Source organism: Stylophora pistillata, chromosome 13 (genome assembly GCF_964205215.1).
Source record: "Stylophora pistillata chromosome 13, jaStyPist1.2, whole genome shotgun sequence".
Classification (NCBI taxonomy): domain Eukaryota; kingdom Metazoa; phylum Cnidaria; class Anthozoa; order Scleractinia; family Pocilloporidae; genus Stylophora; species Stylophora pistillata.
In genome coordinates this window covers 1,904,368-1,919,917 of record NC_142531.1, presented here as the reverse complement: position 1 = coordinate 1,919,917, position 15,550 = coordinate 1,904,368, and the positions used below count along the sequence as shown (strand labels likewise).

The 15,550-nt window shown below is 39.3% G+C and overlaps 2 protein-coding genes across 2 annotated transcripts; both read right to left on the bottom strand.

Annotated features, from left to right (window-relative positions):
* Positions 1 to 50: 50 nt before the first annotated feature.
* LOC111345459 (uncharacterized) lies at positions 51 to 6,732 on the bottom strand. Its single transcript, XM_022952745.2, has 8 exons — positions 5,659 to 6,732; positions 4,877 to 4,987; positions 4,174 to 4,332; positions 3,959 to 4,074; positions 3,714 to 3,819; positions 1,560 to 1,691; positions 1,367 to 1,425; positions 51 to 985 (listed from the first exon to the last, which is right to left on the bottom strand). The coding sequence occupies exons 1-7, from the start codon at positions 5,983 to 5,985 to the stop codon at positions 1,375 to 1,377; spliced, it is 1,002 nt and encodes a 333-aa protein (XP_022808480.2). The 5' UTR covers positions 5,986 to 6,732; the 3' UTR covers positions 51 to 985; positions 1,367 to 1,374.
* Positions 6,733 to 9,224: 2,492 nt separating this feature from the next.
* Positions 9,225 to 15,164, bottom strand: LOC111345168 (uncharacterized). Its single transcript, XM_022952448.2, has 3 exons — positions 14,664 to 15,164; positions 11,393 to 11,467; positions 9,225 to 10,994 (listed from the first exon to the last, which is right to left on the bottom strand). Exons 1-3 carry the CDS (start codon positions 15,035 to 15,037, stop codon positions 10,040 to 10,042), a joined length of 1,404 nt encoding a protein of 467 aa, XP_022808183.2. The 5' UTR covers positions 15,038 to 15,164; the 3' UTR covers positions 9,225 to 10,039.
* Between the last annotated feature and the right edge of the window lie 386 nt (positions 15,165 to 15,550).

The window sequence follows — 15,550 nt, the reverse complement described above, 5'->3', positions numbered from 1 at the left end:
AAGTTAGAGAGAACATTGGGTGTTGCAATAAACACAAACTTAGACAAACACAAACAAAAATCTGTATTTTATTGCCACTCATGGAGAATATTTTACACTGATCTTATTCCTGAACTATCATTAACACCAACCCTAAAACTCTCAGAGCACCTCAATTTAAGATGTTTCTAATAACAATGAAAATAACTGATCTCTTTTATACAACGAGGATCAAGCTTTGTCTACAGCTAATGTATCAGACATATTGTCTGTCTTCAGGAAGGCTCCATCTTAGTCCCATTAATCCTACTGATTTTATCACTGCTTCAAGAAATTCAATGCATTATTTTGCCAATAAATATATGCATATAAAAAACCACCCCATAACCCAAGGATGGTAAGGAATAACCATCTTGAGATACTTTTCTTTTAAACACTATCCTTATTTGGTCTGTCCTTCTTTCTGTATTTTTACAATAATTTAAAATAAAACCCTTTCCTCACTCTTCACTCAGGAATCATCTCTCCAGAGTATAAATATCATAAAGTAAGTTGACAGCTTATCTTTAAAGAAAGGACAAAATCCATTGGAAAAAGAGATTAAGGCATTCTGCATGTATTGTGGGTGGTAGATTTGTTGGATTTTGATGAAAAATTATCAAAGAGATAGGTCCAGACAAAGCTGTACTGTTAGTTTCAAAGACTTCTTGAAACCACTAGCTGTTAACAGGCTGAAATTAAGTAGGAAACCTACCCAATTTATGTCCACATTGCGCCTTTCAAGTGACAGCCAGTTTCCAACCTTTCCAAGTCTTAGACAGGTACTAGACAGGGTTATAATCTCAAAATACTTTAATTCTATTGTTATAAAGAGCTTTTATATTACACACCTAATATTCTACATAGCTAAATTAAATAAAAAGTTGTTGCATGGGGATTCATATTTTTTTGGGCAGTCAAATTTTCTAAGTGGTCACCAACTGTATCTACATCAGATATGTGCACCCTGTGGGAAAGAAAAAGCAGAAAGAACCAAATTGAGTGGCTTGAGGTAAATTGATGAGAGTAGGTCCATGGTGTTTCTTCTCAAATGCTCAAAAGCAACTGACCTAGCATGGTTGCCTTTTTTTTGTTTTATAACTTTGAAATAACCTTAGCCCTGAAACACCAACACATATTGCAAGCTAAATGCTTCACTAATCACCACTAAGAGTTTTGTTTGAGCTACCAACGAGATTCATATGCGACACATGTTCCTTTTCCTTTATCTATTGCTTTTATTTTGACTTCTAGCATTTATTACATTACATAACATTTATTACATTACATAACATTACATTTATGTACAGACTGTCTAAGGCGTGCTGACCAAGAAAGAAAATCTCACCTCTTCTATCACCTGACTGGCTTTCCTTTATTTTTTGCCCACTGACGCAAAAGTTGGTCCTATTTGAAAAAGAGAAATAATGTTGCAAAATAAATATTATTTGTAACAAAATTGAACAAAAAAAATGTGTCAATAAAGAAACTTTATGGAAGTTACTTTGCAATATACACCTACCACTAATCCTATTATTTACCTGTTGCACAAGTTGCTGATCCATTTTTGCACACAACTGCTGCATCTCAATGGTTACAACTTCTTTGTCTCTTAGTTCAAGAATTTTTGATTGGAGCTGTTTCTCCATCACAAAACAGTTTGGACACTTGCCCTAAAAGACAGAAAGCCACCAATTTAGAATTTACTACAAAAACAGTAACAAAGTGCAGCTTAATTATAACACAGTACATAGCTAATGTTTGATTTCCAGAAAGAAATTAAAGAAATAATGGCTGGTCTGGTGAGAGTACAGATTTGATGTTTTGTTACCTCTGACCATTTCTTCTCACTGTTTGCCCCAATTCTGTTCGAGTTCATAAGCTAAATTATATATTGGTTTATCATCTTCTGCACTTCAATGGTTTGAAAGCTATCTTTCTCAAAGAAAATAAGCAGTCCGCATCAACTCTGTATTATCTGATAAATTACCAGTAGTCAGTGGTGTACCACAAGGGAGTGTACTAGGAGCATTATTATTAAGCATTTATGTAAATGACCTACCAAACATCTGTCAGAATTGTTCAACTGAATGCTATGTGGACGACACAAAGCTTCTATTATCCTTTAGTGCGAATGATTCTGCCCAAGCTATAGAAAGAGTGAACTCTGATCTACAACTTATACGCGATTGGTGTTTCGACAATTGCTTAATGCTTAATCCTGAGAAGACTAAACTGATGGTCTTTGGCAGTCGAAGAATGTCTATTAAATTTCCAGACTTTAAGTTGTCCCTGCTTGGAAAGGAAATTATCCCAGCTCAAACAGTCAAGGATCTTGGTGTTATTTTTGATCCCACACTATCCTTTGACCATCATATCTCTGCGACTGCCTCATCTTGCATGTCGAAACTATCCCAACTAAGTCGCACTAGATTCACCTTAAAGATCTGCTTGAAACTATAATTAACGCCCTCGTTTTTAGTAAGATGTACTACTGTTCGTCAGTATGGTCTTCCACATCAGCTTGTAATGTTCATAAGCTACAATATGTTCACAATTTTGCCGCCCCCATCATTTGCAATGTAAAGAAGTGCGATCATATTTCATCCACGTTAAGGAATCTATGCTGGTTACCAGTAAAATCAATCCTGTACTATCGTGACGCTACCTTATCATTCAAATGTAAAACGGGCCTAGCGCCTGAATATTTGACATCCGAGCTTGTAACAAGAGGCAACTTATCTGGGCGTATAATGAGGAACTTTCAACAACTCAACATTCCCCTTTTTAAAACTACAACAGGTCAGAGGACCTTTTATTATAGAAGTGTAGCCATCTGGAATAAACTTGACTCAAGATTGAAACTATGTGAAAAACCAGCTTCTTTTAAGAGAGCTTTGAAAAGGCATCTCCTGAATGATTTTTTATTTAAATAACCATTCTATTCTTAAAGTTATAAGTAACTTACATTGTATTTAACGTGTTATTAGTTAGTTTTGTATGTATAGTATCAAGTATGTAAATTATGTAATTGTTCACTGAAAAGCCCCAGACTGGGATGTGTTCAATAAAATGTATGTACGTATGTATGTATGTATGTATGTATGTATGTATGTATGTATGTATGTATGTATGTACTTTAACTGGATCCTACTTATGACCAATTGGATGACAGTTACATAAACAATGTTACTATTAACAACATTTTGCTTTTTTATCATAGATAAAACATAGATTCCATGTTGCTGTGGGTCTCTACCATCCACGAAAAATGTAAATAGCATGCACTTGACTAGATAAAAAAAAAATAAATAATAATAATAATAATAATAATAATGATAAAATAAAAGACCAAGGAACAACATAATTAAAAGGAAAGAGACATTTTTTTTTACATTTTTCGGGTATTTAATATTCAAATTGTAACGTAAGCCCTGACACGTAATTTGTAACGTACCTTAATATAAATTCAAATGTACAACTGTTAAAAGCTCATTTGCAACTGAAGATGACATGAGAATGTCGAAACATGTCTTGTAAATTTAAACTCAAAGTTGTCATTTCTCTTTTGAGAGTTATTCTCACTCTGCTGACTTTACGTCCTTTTGGTAAAATTATCATTTACTATTAAAAAATGATAATTATCACTAGTTCAAAGAAAAATAATATAGAGTATAAAAGAATCTACCAATTACCTGATTTGATGATTTCATTGACTGCAATTTGGATTTCAAAACATCAGTTTCTTCCGTTACTCTTTTAAGCTCCTTTGTGAGTTCTTCAAGCTGTACTTGCCTCTCCCTGGGAAGCAAGACATTAAAATTGTAATTAATTAAATTAAAAAGCCAACACCAGCAAGAAAGAAAACCACAAAATGATACACAAACTAGTTTTTGTTACAACTGAAGGGTTCTATGGAAAAAATTGCAAATTAAAGTACCTGGAATTATCCTTTAGAGCATCAGCCATATGCATCTTTAGGACTTTCATTTTTCCGTCACGCTCAGTGAGCTCCCTAAGATGTTGCTCTTTTAACTCATTCAATTCAAGTTCAAACTGTGGAAAGACTGCATAATAAGCCACTAACATTCTATGACTATGATTTTTCTGTCACATCATTGTCAGTTGTTACTTCAATTGTGTTTTCATGCTTACCTGTTTTGTAATCCCTTCCTTTTCTTTCTCAAAGCTGTCCTTCAGTTCATTTATTTCTAAATCTTTGCTTTTTATAACTTTTGTCTTCTTATCTAGTTCTTTCTCTTTTTCACTGATAATGGCTCTTATTTTGTTGATCTTTTCTTCAAACTCAGCCTCCTATCAACAAACAAGATCTCACATTAAAAATCACCACAGTCATAACAGCCGTAATCAAGGACGGTGAATGGGATTCTAGATCACCTATCACAGAGAACCTGACAGTCTTTTTAAGCAAGGGTTATAACATTCATCTAGCATTTTGTGTTACACTGAAAAGGTGACCTGCTAGAGATTCTTTTAAACTTTCCTTTCTGTCAGTTTGGTAGAAAAAAAAAAAAAAAAAAATGAAAACCATGATATATTTGGTGAGTATAGATTGTCATGCTGACATGATAAGGAAAAATTTGTCTTCTAGTTTTCTGTGCACATGTATGTCCCATTAGATGTGCAAAGCATTTCTCCTCTTTTCCCAGATATAATGTATCTCACCAATGAGTTCTATGTTACTCAGCTGTTAAATCACCTAAGCACCAAGTCTAAGATGTGAGTCTTTGCAGAGGACTCCTATTTTTCCCAATTTTATGCACAAGACAATTGCTAATAGCTTTTTCTACTTATGTTTCTCAATGGCTTCTTGCTGGGTTACAAGTGAAGCCTTTACCTGTGCTTTGAGCTTCTCCTCCAATTCTGTTATTTTGTTGGTTTTCTCCTTAATTTCAGTGCGAAGCTGCTCAATGAGCTTTTGAAGAGATAAGATTTTTAACTTCAGCTTCTGGAAAAGATGAAAGTACCAAAATTGCTAATTATAGAAGGTGTGGCAATAATGATCACCTTGCCAAATCAATATGAAATTAAGGCAGTAATTTGGGGGAAGAAATTCAACACTTTTATCTGTTTGGAGAACAAAAATGGTACAGTTTTTAGGTTTGGAGTTTCAATCACCCTTATAGCCCCTCATATTAAGGTATGCTCTTGAAGCACTGTTCTGAATAGTTTCTCAGCATTGGTATTAAACAAACAACAATTTGTGTAATATCAAAAGAAAACAAGACAAAACAAGTAAAACATATTTCAAACATTTGAAAAGTTAAAAAAAAGTTCACTTTTGTAGTTCAAATAGTCCAATATTAGTGACTCATACCAAAGATAAAAAATATCGGTTCTCAAACTGTCAATCTACATCTTTTTCTTTTAACCAAACCTCAAAATATCCACTTGGGTGGAATTTCCATTGCTCTGAAATGGATATAAATTAACATAGTCTCAAAAAACTTAGGGAGGTTGTACTCCTCAGGGCTGGTGAGGTAGGGGGAAGGTCTCCTACACACAATTTATTGGGACATATGTTCTTGTGCCCCTATAGAAGCTCCCACCACTGACAACTGCTTATCAGTGCACCCCTTCCCTTCTCTATCAATAAATGATGAAAGATGCAAAGTTTACCTCAATTTCTTTATCTTTGGCACTTTCCCGCATACTTTGCTGAGAACTGGAAAACATCCTTTCTTCATGCTGCTTTAGTGAGGTAGTTGTTTTAACCTCCTCAAGGCCTGCTGGAGTCTTTCGAGGAGAATTTGCAGCTACCAAAGGTGTCTTAGATGCTGTTTTTAACTGAACCCCCCTTATCATATCACTTGCCCATTCTGGATCTCTCCTGCTGGCACTCCCTGGTAAAGAACTTGACCTCAAACCATTGCTAACGGGGGGGAATTTAGTTGGAGAATGTCTTGTAGGCACTGTTGCCCTCAAACCAGTCCTCATTCGTGACATTGTTGAAAAATGTTAGCCTGCTTCTTTTCAAAGGTTTTTACCCTTTGGAGACAGCTTTTGGATACCACAAAATGCCAGTAAACGAAACTCCAATTGGCACAAACAGAATAAGTAGTAATCAATCTTTAAAAATACATTTAAACGTCGAAATATTGAGTTATTGTTTGACAGGAGGAGTTCATTGTCTATGTAAATACAACTTACTGAAGAGTACATAAAAATCAGTTCTCAATGGTTGATATAAAAGCATTAAGGGATTCATTAAGTCTTGTAAAGAACAGCTGGTTAAAACCAATGATTTCGCTAAGAAAACCACCACTCGACTGTTTCAAAACTTTTGGTTGATCACGACTTAAAGAGAACCTCACTTGGCAACCATTCAATGAAATAAGCTCACAGATCGTCAGCCATTGCGAAATTGCCGTTTCTTTATACCAGCAACATCGAGGAATCGAGGTATTTTGCGATATTGCTCTTTCCCAGACAGCTCAGTTCATCCGCAGCTTCAGTGTACCATGACAACGATAAATTTCCAAACCGTCAGAATAGTTCGATGAGCCACATTCTTTGAGGAGATCCAAACGATCTCCGACAGAAAATTACAATAGAGGCTGAGTTCTAATGTGTCATCAAGTCAGATTAGAGAGACAACAGCTACGCACGAAGACAAAGAGCTGGCAAAAAACTAATCTGCATCACAAAGTGAACAATATTCTAATGTCCACCACCATGTTTGCACTAGCAGGGGAGGAAACTGGGGCAAGTTGTGTGCCTCGAGCGAACCCTGGGGCAAAGCTTGCGCGGCAAGTAATTCATGGCAGTCTCCATATAGACTCCCTGTTACCCAGTCTCCATATACACTCCCTGTTACCCATTCTCCCTGTGTACCCTGTGTACCCTGTGTACCCTGTGTACCCTGTGTACCCTGTGTACCCTGTGTACCCGTGTGTACCCTGTGTACCCTGTGTACCCTGTGTACCCTGTGTACCCTGTGTACCCGTGTGTACCCTGTGTACCCTGTGTACCCTGTGTACCCGTGTGTACCCTGTGTACCCTGTGTACCCTGTGTACCCTGTGTACCCTGTGTACCTGTGTGTACCCTGTGTACCCTGTGTACCCTGTGTACCCTGTGTACCCTGTGTACCCGTGTGTACCCTGTGTACCCTGTGTACCCTGTGTACCCTGTGTACCCGTGTGTACCCTGTGTACCCTGTGTACCCTGTGTACCCTGTGTACCCGTGTGTACCCTGTGTACCCTGTGTACCCTGTGTACCCGTGTGTACCCTGTGTACCCGTGTGTACCCTGTGTACCCTGTGTACCCTGTGTACCCTGTGTACCCTGTGTACCCTGTGTACCCTGTGTACCCTGTGTACCCGTGTGTACCCTGTGCACCCTGTGTACCCTGTGTACCCGTGTGTACCCTGTGTACCCGTGTGTGCCCGTGTGTACCCTGTGTCCCTGTGTACCCATGTGTACCCTGTGTACCCTGTGTACCCTGTGTACCCTGTGTACCCTGTGTACCCTGTGTACCCTGTGTACCCTGTGTACCCTGTCTACCCTGTGTACCCTGTCTACCCTGTGTACCCTGTGTACCCTGTGTACCCTGTGTACCCTGTGTACCCTGTGTACCCTGTGTACCCTGTGTACCCTGTGTACCCGTGTGTACCCTGTGTACCCTGTGTACCCTGTGTACCCTGTGTACCCATGTGTACCCTGTGTACCCTGTGTACCCTGTGTACCCTGTGTACCCTGTGTACCCTGTGTACCCATGTCTACCCTGTGTACCCATGTGTACCCTGTGTACCCTGTGTACCCTGTGTACCCTGTGTACCCTGTGTACCCTGTGTACCCTGTGTACCCTGTGTACCCTGTGTACCCTGTGTACCCTGTGTACCCGTGTGTACCCTGTGTACCCTGTGTACCCTGTGTACCCTGTGTACCCATGTGTACCCTGTGTACCCATGCAACTGTAATTAATTTGTAACAAATAAAAAAAACGTAAATCATAAGTATCGTTAAATTATTCTCTTAATTTCTTCCTTTGTACCCCTATATGAGCGTAATCAATTGAAGTGGAATGGTTGGGGAACCATTCGTCCAATTTCTGTTGGCTTTTTTGACGTAAGCGTGCACAACGTTCAATTTGAACTGACCGACCAATCATTCCGGGGGGACTCCCATATAAAAAGGACTGGGATGCTCGTTGTCTCGCTTAGGGCTGTAAATTTTAAGATAATGGTCTCACTTTGGGTGTTCTGAGAAAAAATTGAGTTAAATTTAGCTGTAAGGGTATCTTTTATGTTTGCACGCGATGAAAAATATATTTAAAAATCACAGGAACCAATTGCTCCAGGCTTTATTTACTCGATTCATATCATTAAAGATTGAAATGGTCTCATTTAGGGGTCCAAAACGGTTGGGCCACGCATACATTTCCCTCCTTTTGGATTTTATTTCAAAATTCCAGACGAGCATCCCAGTCCATTTTATATGGGATTTCCCCCCGGGCTAATAAAATCATAATAAGTTATTCATAATTCATTTGTACAAAACGTACAAAACGGGATTTTGTTCGGCTAGAGAGCTTCCATTCATTCCAACTGATGTTTGCCAGGTTTCCTGTATATATGGTATACAGGCTACACTTGGCTATACATGAATATACTTGGGTATACATGAATATACAGGGTGTAGAGGGTACACAAGGTAGACAGGGTATACGAGGTATACAAGGATATACATGATATACATGGGTACAAAGTGTACACACGGGTAAACAGGGTACACAGGGTACACAAGGTACAAAGGGTACACAGGGTACACCGGGTACACAGGGTACACAGGGTACACTGGGTACACACAGGTACACAGGGTACACAGGGTACACAGGGTACACAGGGTACACACGGGTACACGGGGTACACAGGGTACACAGGGTACACACGGGTACACAGGGTACACAGGGTACACACGGGTACACAGGGTACACAGGGTACACACGGGTACACAGGGTACACAGGGTACACACGGGTACACAGGGTACACAGGGTACACAAGGTACACAGGGTACACACGGGTACACAGGGTACACAGGGTACACAGGGTACACAGGGTACACAGGGAGAATGGGTAACAGGGAGTCTATATGGAGACTGGGTAACAGGGAGTCTATATGGAGACTGCCATGAATTACTTGCCGCTTGCGCATGTTACCATTCGCATCTAAACACACAGCAGGCAGAATTTCTCAACTTTTATTTGCACATAAATAAATATTAAACAAAATATGTGGTCTTGAATGAACCCTAGACCACAACTTAAAGGACTAACATTGTGTCTGTACCTCTCCATGCAGTGGAGCAGACGAGTCAAATACTTTTCTCTCCAGGCAATTATTATATGACTATTTTCCCAAACCACTAAAATAAAAATATCTTGTATTTATATTAAATCTCGGTGATAAATAAATACAATAACAATTAGACAATTATTTTTTAAGCTTGTTAAATTTGTCAGTCTTCTTGTACCAATTTCTTCCGTGGCCCTAATTGTTCGAAAGATGGATAAAGCTAACACTACTTTATATCGCATAGCGATTTATGCACGGTGCATCCCCCTTCTAAACTACCGAGGGAAAGTGGATAGCTCAATGATAGAAATATTATAAAATCACCCACAGGAAACGTAGGTTTTTACATTCCAAGTTTCAGAGATACCAACCAGGATGCTTTTTGAAAATTGACGAATAGGGAAAATGACGTCGGTCGTTTTAACTCTAAATTTCTCAGCCTTCATCCCTCGTCTTCATTTTCATTTTGGTATACTGTGATTAATTAGGCACCTAGCCGGAAAATGGCGTAAAAATTGAGATAATCGGCTGGTGTAATGAGAAAATGACATTTCTCATCTTTAACTAAAGCACTGTACGATAGAGTTGACCAGCGATAAGGATAAAATTGGGTGAAGGGAGACAGAACTGCTACTAGTCCGCTTCACTAGTTAGCATATGTTGAGGCGTGACATGAGTTTTCCTCAATTTACGACCTCCTTGAATCAGTGATGAAAATGTGCTAGCGCTGTGGCTCCAAGTTTCTTTTCTGAAGGTTTAAACGAACGCGCCTCCAAAACGTGATGAAATTTCCGTCTACCAAACCGAGTCAAGTATTGAATCGGTAAATTTTGGTTCATGAGGGCTCTCTCCTTTGTATTTGGTCTTTCTTTATTAGCCCCCTTAGATTCGTTTTTATTTGCACTTTTTGGTGGAGGGCCCGTTTGATGACCTAAAACCCGAATAAATTCGGTTTTGCTTGGAAGTTTTCTCGCCGTTTCGTAAGATTTGCGAATACGCCGCTCTGAACCAGACGAGTTCGTGGAGCTAAATATTTCACACTTTCCAACTGTAACGTACGCTGGCTTTGGTTTGGAGCTTGATGTGGGTAGCACGAAACCACCTATTTGTAGATTTACGGTCGAGTTTAACTTTCGAGCTGTGATCATGGCGTTCTCATCGCTATCACTGCTCTCTGGTACTTCTTTCACTGGTTTCTCCTTCTTTTCCTCTTTAACAGGCGCATTAGTTTCCTCTGTTGCTTTGCGGTTATTTTTCACGTGACATTCCGTCCGTTGAAACTTTGGAAGCCGGATTCGTTCCTTTTGGAATCGTTTTGAGTCATCCACCGTTGTATGTTTGGTCAAGTTCAAAATCGGTTTGTCTTCCATTTTATGCGGAAGGTCGGGAACGGAAGACATGCAAGGGAGAATAGGATCTCGTGTTGATTCGGGTGCAGTTCGAATGACATCCTGGCGATTTATCACAGCATCCGGTTTGTCTCCCTCTGAAGTAGTGCTCTGTCTTCTTCTCCCAAGTTTTTGTGAAACTTTCTTTCCATTTGAAGCAGTAACAATGAACGGTAAACTCTCACTATTCAACTTGGTGTCATTGTTCAGCACCGCTTTGCGATCGCCGCCCTCTTTCCTTTTTCCAGTGAGACAGATGTTCTGCAAATCACTACAAATAGGGAAGAAGAAAATACAAATCTTAGATACAGCATAGTGAATGGGAGACTAGGCATGCCTATGTGCCACATACACGATCTAACCAAAACAACTTGAACCCTTTGAGCTTTAGAGTAACTTCTAAAGATACTTAAATTGGTCAGTAGTCAGGACCTTTCAAAGACCCATCATTTAGCAATGGTTTTTCTCATTATTATTCAAAAACAAAACTGGTGAGATCCTCATTCTTTTCATATACCAAAAGCTAGAAAATAGTGCATCTCTCGTGCGGAGCATTTGCACACAATCCATGATATTGACCCCCCCCTCCCACTCCACCCTCCCACTCCCCCCTCCACTCTCTTAGACATAGTAGTACTTACACACGACATCATGATATAACTATCTTACCTCCTCATAGCAGCCACGTTGCAGTAGTCTGACGTCATGGCCTCAATGAACTTCACCCGGTCAAAAACAGTTTTGCTGAAGCGATAATAACAACATGACTGATAAGAAATCTTATTAAATTCAAGAGTTTGTAATGTATTTTGCTCAGCGTTGAGACCACAAATGTGGAAGTCACACTTGTGTTGAAGAGTATTTTCAAGGATTGCTATTTTGAGTATTTTTAGGTTTACCTTTTGTTTTGTTAAGTCTCGCTTTTTGCGTAGACGTGTTGTTTTTGTAGTTCTTTTGCCTTGACCTTATGTTTCTAGTATGTACTTAAACTATTCTTAAGTCACGGATTTTTCTTGTTACCTTGTTAGACCTTATAATCGCTTGTTGGTGTTGGAAATGGCTAGTTTTATAGGTGGTCATGTTTGTGTGGTAAAGTTGACCTTGAGTTTTACCCACGCCAAGGATCCTGTTTGTGTATGCGATTCTTGCGCGCAGCCTTGCTGTTAGCATTTCAATTAATTGGTTCTTTAATGTTGGCCGGATACTTTGGAGGGAGTTCCTCGATTTCCCCCTTGCAAAGTAAAAGAATATACAATGAAAGTTCTCATGGTCAACTAACCCAAACATGTCTACCATTTTCCCTACTTAATGCGTAGAGATTAATAGAAGATTAATAGAAGATTAATAGAAGATTAATAGAAGAGTTAGTTGTGCTAGTTGCTAGTTGCGAGTTGCAGTAACAGTTGTGATAGTTGTAGCAGTTGTAATAGCAGTTGCAGAAAGAGAAGAGAGAAGCTATAGGAAAGAAATCGTTAAAGACCAGAGTCTCAGTTAATTTATTAAGCGAGTCGCCTAACACCCCCCAACACCTGAATGACCAAGAAGCTGCCACGAAAATACAATCGTTACCGATGGAAAAAGACAAAGATTTCAAGCTAACATGATGGCGTCGTGATACAAAGTCGAATTTTGATCAGTAATTCTCAAGGAAAAGTGTCGTAACTAGCGGGAAAAAAGAAAGTGTGAAGGATAAGTATACGTTATACTGTAATACATATGATACTACCTCGGCCTCTATCGTTCGGCGGAGCACATAGGACAATTCAAGTGCTGGCCACGCACTGTGTGAGGTATAATTAATAAAGTGAACTTGTCTGCTTATAAAAGTTAGAAAAAATCCTTAAGAAATGGGTGTTGACATGACGCAAGAAACGCACTACTCAAAGTTCGTGGCGTAATATGCAGACTTGACGTAAATTTCGCTATTGATTTTCTTTCTTTGCTGCTGGGGAAAAGCTGCAAGAAAGAAATAAACGAAACCGTCGGCTAAACTGAAAGATAGCGAATGTACCTCTTTTGGTGTTCTAAGGCTAGAATAGGCAAGGCACTTTCCATTCATGGTGGCACTTGCCAACCAGAACAATATATGGGTACGGTGCACCGATCTTTTCACACCTTAAGAGGTGTGAAAAGAGCGAACGGAGAGGAACGTGAGAAGAGCGCGAGGGCCACTTTATTTATCTCTTACCCACCGCCACCCACTTCTGTACCCGTTCGCTTTCAGAAAAAACCCGCAGCTCTTATTTGGCTCGCGCTCTGGACGATGATCTAAGCGAAAATAGAGAGTCTGTGAACAGACAGGGACTGAAACATGCAAAAGTTCAGGGATTAAACCACGAGGAACTAGGATAAGTCCTAAGGGAGTAGCAATGCTCGATGCCGTTTCGTGTATACGTGTTGAAACGAACCCTGGGTGAGCTCCAGCAATTTTGCAAGTCAGTATCATATGCAGATTTACCTTGCTTTTTTCTTTTTCGACACATTAATCAAGATGAATAGAAATACGAGGTTTTGCCGGAACATTTAAGGCAAATTTTTTCCATACCACCCTTAATTCCTTTGGAGAGCACATCGAAAAAGAGGGGGCAAAAACACACTTAGTAAACTAGAATGAAATCACGAGATAGGTTGTATTGCATATGAAGAAGTGGCTGAATCAAGAGATTCCTTGACCCTAACTACGTGCGAGCCAGATCAAGCGATTAATGACGCCGAACATTTGTGATCAAAGAAAGTGTTGTAGAGCATTTTCAAGGATTGATATTTCGAGAATTTATAGGTTTACCTTGTGTTTTATTAAATCTCGCCTTTTCGCCCTTACGTGCTATTTTGGTAGATCTATAGTTTTGATCATTTATTTTTAGTGCGTGCTTGAACTTGGCTCAGTTCTTACTGTGCTAGACATTTTAATCGCTTGTTATGGTTGAGGATAACTAGTTTGCTAGGTGGTCATGTTTGGGTTGGTAAAACTGACCTTGAGTTTTACCCACACTGAATATCCTGTTTTGGAAATTCCCACGGTCAGCTAACCCAAACATGTCTGTGATTTTTGCATTAAATGAGAGGGCACTCCTCGCTGAAGTAAGAAGAGAAATAGCTGTGGTAGTAGAAGGTAGTAGCAACAATAGAAGAGGAGAGAATAAAAGAAGAAAAGTATAGAGTCTTGGTACCTTCGTGAATTTGTCCAAGCGAGTGATAAAAGCCCACAACAAAAGGAAGATGTCCTTAAACATAGTTATCACTTTACGGCAATTTAGTCCCTAATACGTGACAATAAATGCGACATTCATAACTCATAATATTTATCGACGGATGAATCCATAAGTACTTTATCAGACAAGATCGCCATGATAAATTTTTGAGAAATGTCAGATCAGTATTGTCGTGGAAAAAAAACATGAAAATACGGTTTACAGGTATTGTCTCCGCATGCCCTTCGGGAAAAAAAGCCTAAAATGTTAACCAGCGATTAAACATGATAGCAGCGTGAATAATGAGCGTACGGAAGGGAACTTTTTAACACAAGAAGGTTTTGGGCAAGGTAACAATATGGTGTTTTTTATGTATTCATCTGCATTTCGCAACTATGAAATAAATTATTCCAAGGAAAACAACAGAGAATATTTTTGTGGTTTGCTTTGCAGTCTATTCTGTTCAGAAGGTAGTTTTCTCAAACAATAAATGTCATATAATTGTAATCAACTTGTCAGTGTCTCTTTATATACCCAACGCGAGCAATCCATACATACCAACATTCAGAAACGTTTCTTAGAGAAAATATAAAGGCGGGTTATACTCTGCAATTTTGACAAAGCTTGGATCATTTTGGCCAGATTTATTGCCCTTTAGGAAGGTTTTTTTTTTCCACCCGCACAATAGGGCACAAACCACAAGTAAGAGCCTACATAAACAATTAAGAAATAATGTCAACAAACCTTACCTCGAACTCCCGACCTTAGGCAGGTATGGATCTGGTACATCAACTCCTAACACTGGTCTCCATTCTTCCTCACGTACCAAAAAGGCACTGCTGTGATTTTCTCGGTACTGTTCGATGTAGCGACTAGTTTTCTCATAATGTCGAAAAACAAATCCACAGTCTGTCCGCGGTAATTTTCCGTCTTTATGCGTGTTGCTTAACGACGCGTGTTTCGTTGGCTTCCGTGAAATTTTTCGCTCAAATGACGGCGCCCATCCACAGAGGAATTCGTTCTCCCACCCCTTGTTACAAACACAGCCAGAAGGTTCGGTTTTAAGCAGGTGATTTTCTGCAACGTCGCTGTCATCGTCGACTTCTTCACTGAGCACCTCCATCGATTTCGATCGTAGAAACAGACCAACACATTTTATGTTAATAAGCCGATCAAACTCCCGTATGGGTGTTAAATTATTGATTCTTCTCTTAAGTGACTTCGCTTTCGGCGCGCTGATTGGCTCCACTAAGCACCGATCAACAGTGAAAAATAAATTGCTTTAGCTATATTTTAAAGAACACAATTACCGTCATTTTGTAGTGACATTGTATTAAAAGGCTTAAGCAATTTCAGTATTCTACGCTGTTAACTCACACTTCAAAATCATGTTGCATGGACATGGAAAAAAATGATCACCTGAGCGAAGATATAGTATTTTTTTGCTGTCATGCACGACAAGGCATATGTTAGCAAAACATTGACGTTAATCTGCCTGAATGATAAAGGTGACCGCGAACGTGTAAACAACAGCCAAACAATAATAGAATAAGGACACAAAATTAGTTTTAACAAAGTGCTACGTTTTCTTCGCCACATCCAGTCGCTACAGAAGCAAATTCGACTCGACACAGGG

Coding starts and splice junctions, on each gene's coding strand:
- LOC111345459 (XM_022952745.2), bottom strand. CDS start 5,985: ATGTCACGAATGAGGACTGGTTTGAGGGCAACAGTGCCTACAAGACAT. Junction 4,333..4,876: donor AGGAGAAGCTCAAAGCACAG/GTAAAGGCTTCA, acceptor GTTTGTTGATAG/GAGGCTGAGTTTGAAGAAAA. Junction 3,820..3,958: donor GCTCTAAAGGATAATTCCAG/GTACTTTAATTT, acceptor CTTGCTTCCCAG/GGAGAGGCAAGTACAGCTTG.
- LOC111345168 (XM_022952448.2), bottom strand. CDS start 15,037: ATGGAGGTGCTCAGTGAAGAAGTCGACGATGACAGCGACGTTGCAGAA. Junction 11,468..14,663: donor CCTAAGGTCGGGAGTTCGAG/GTAAGGTTTGTT, acceptor TTATCGCTTCAG/CAAAACTGTTTTTGACCGGG. Junction 10,995..11,392: donor AACGTGGCTGCTATGAGGAG/GTAAGATAGTTA, acceptor CCCTATTTGTAG/TGATTTGCAGAACATCTGTC.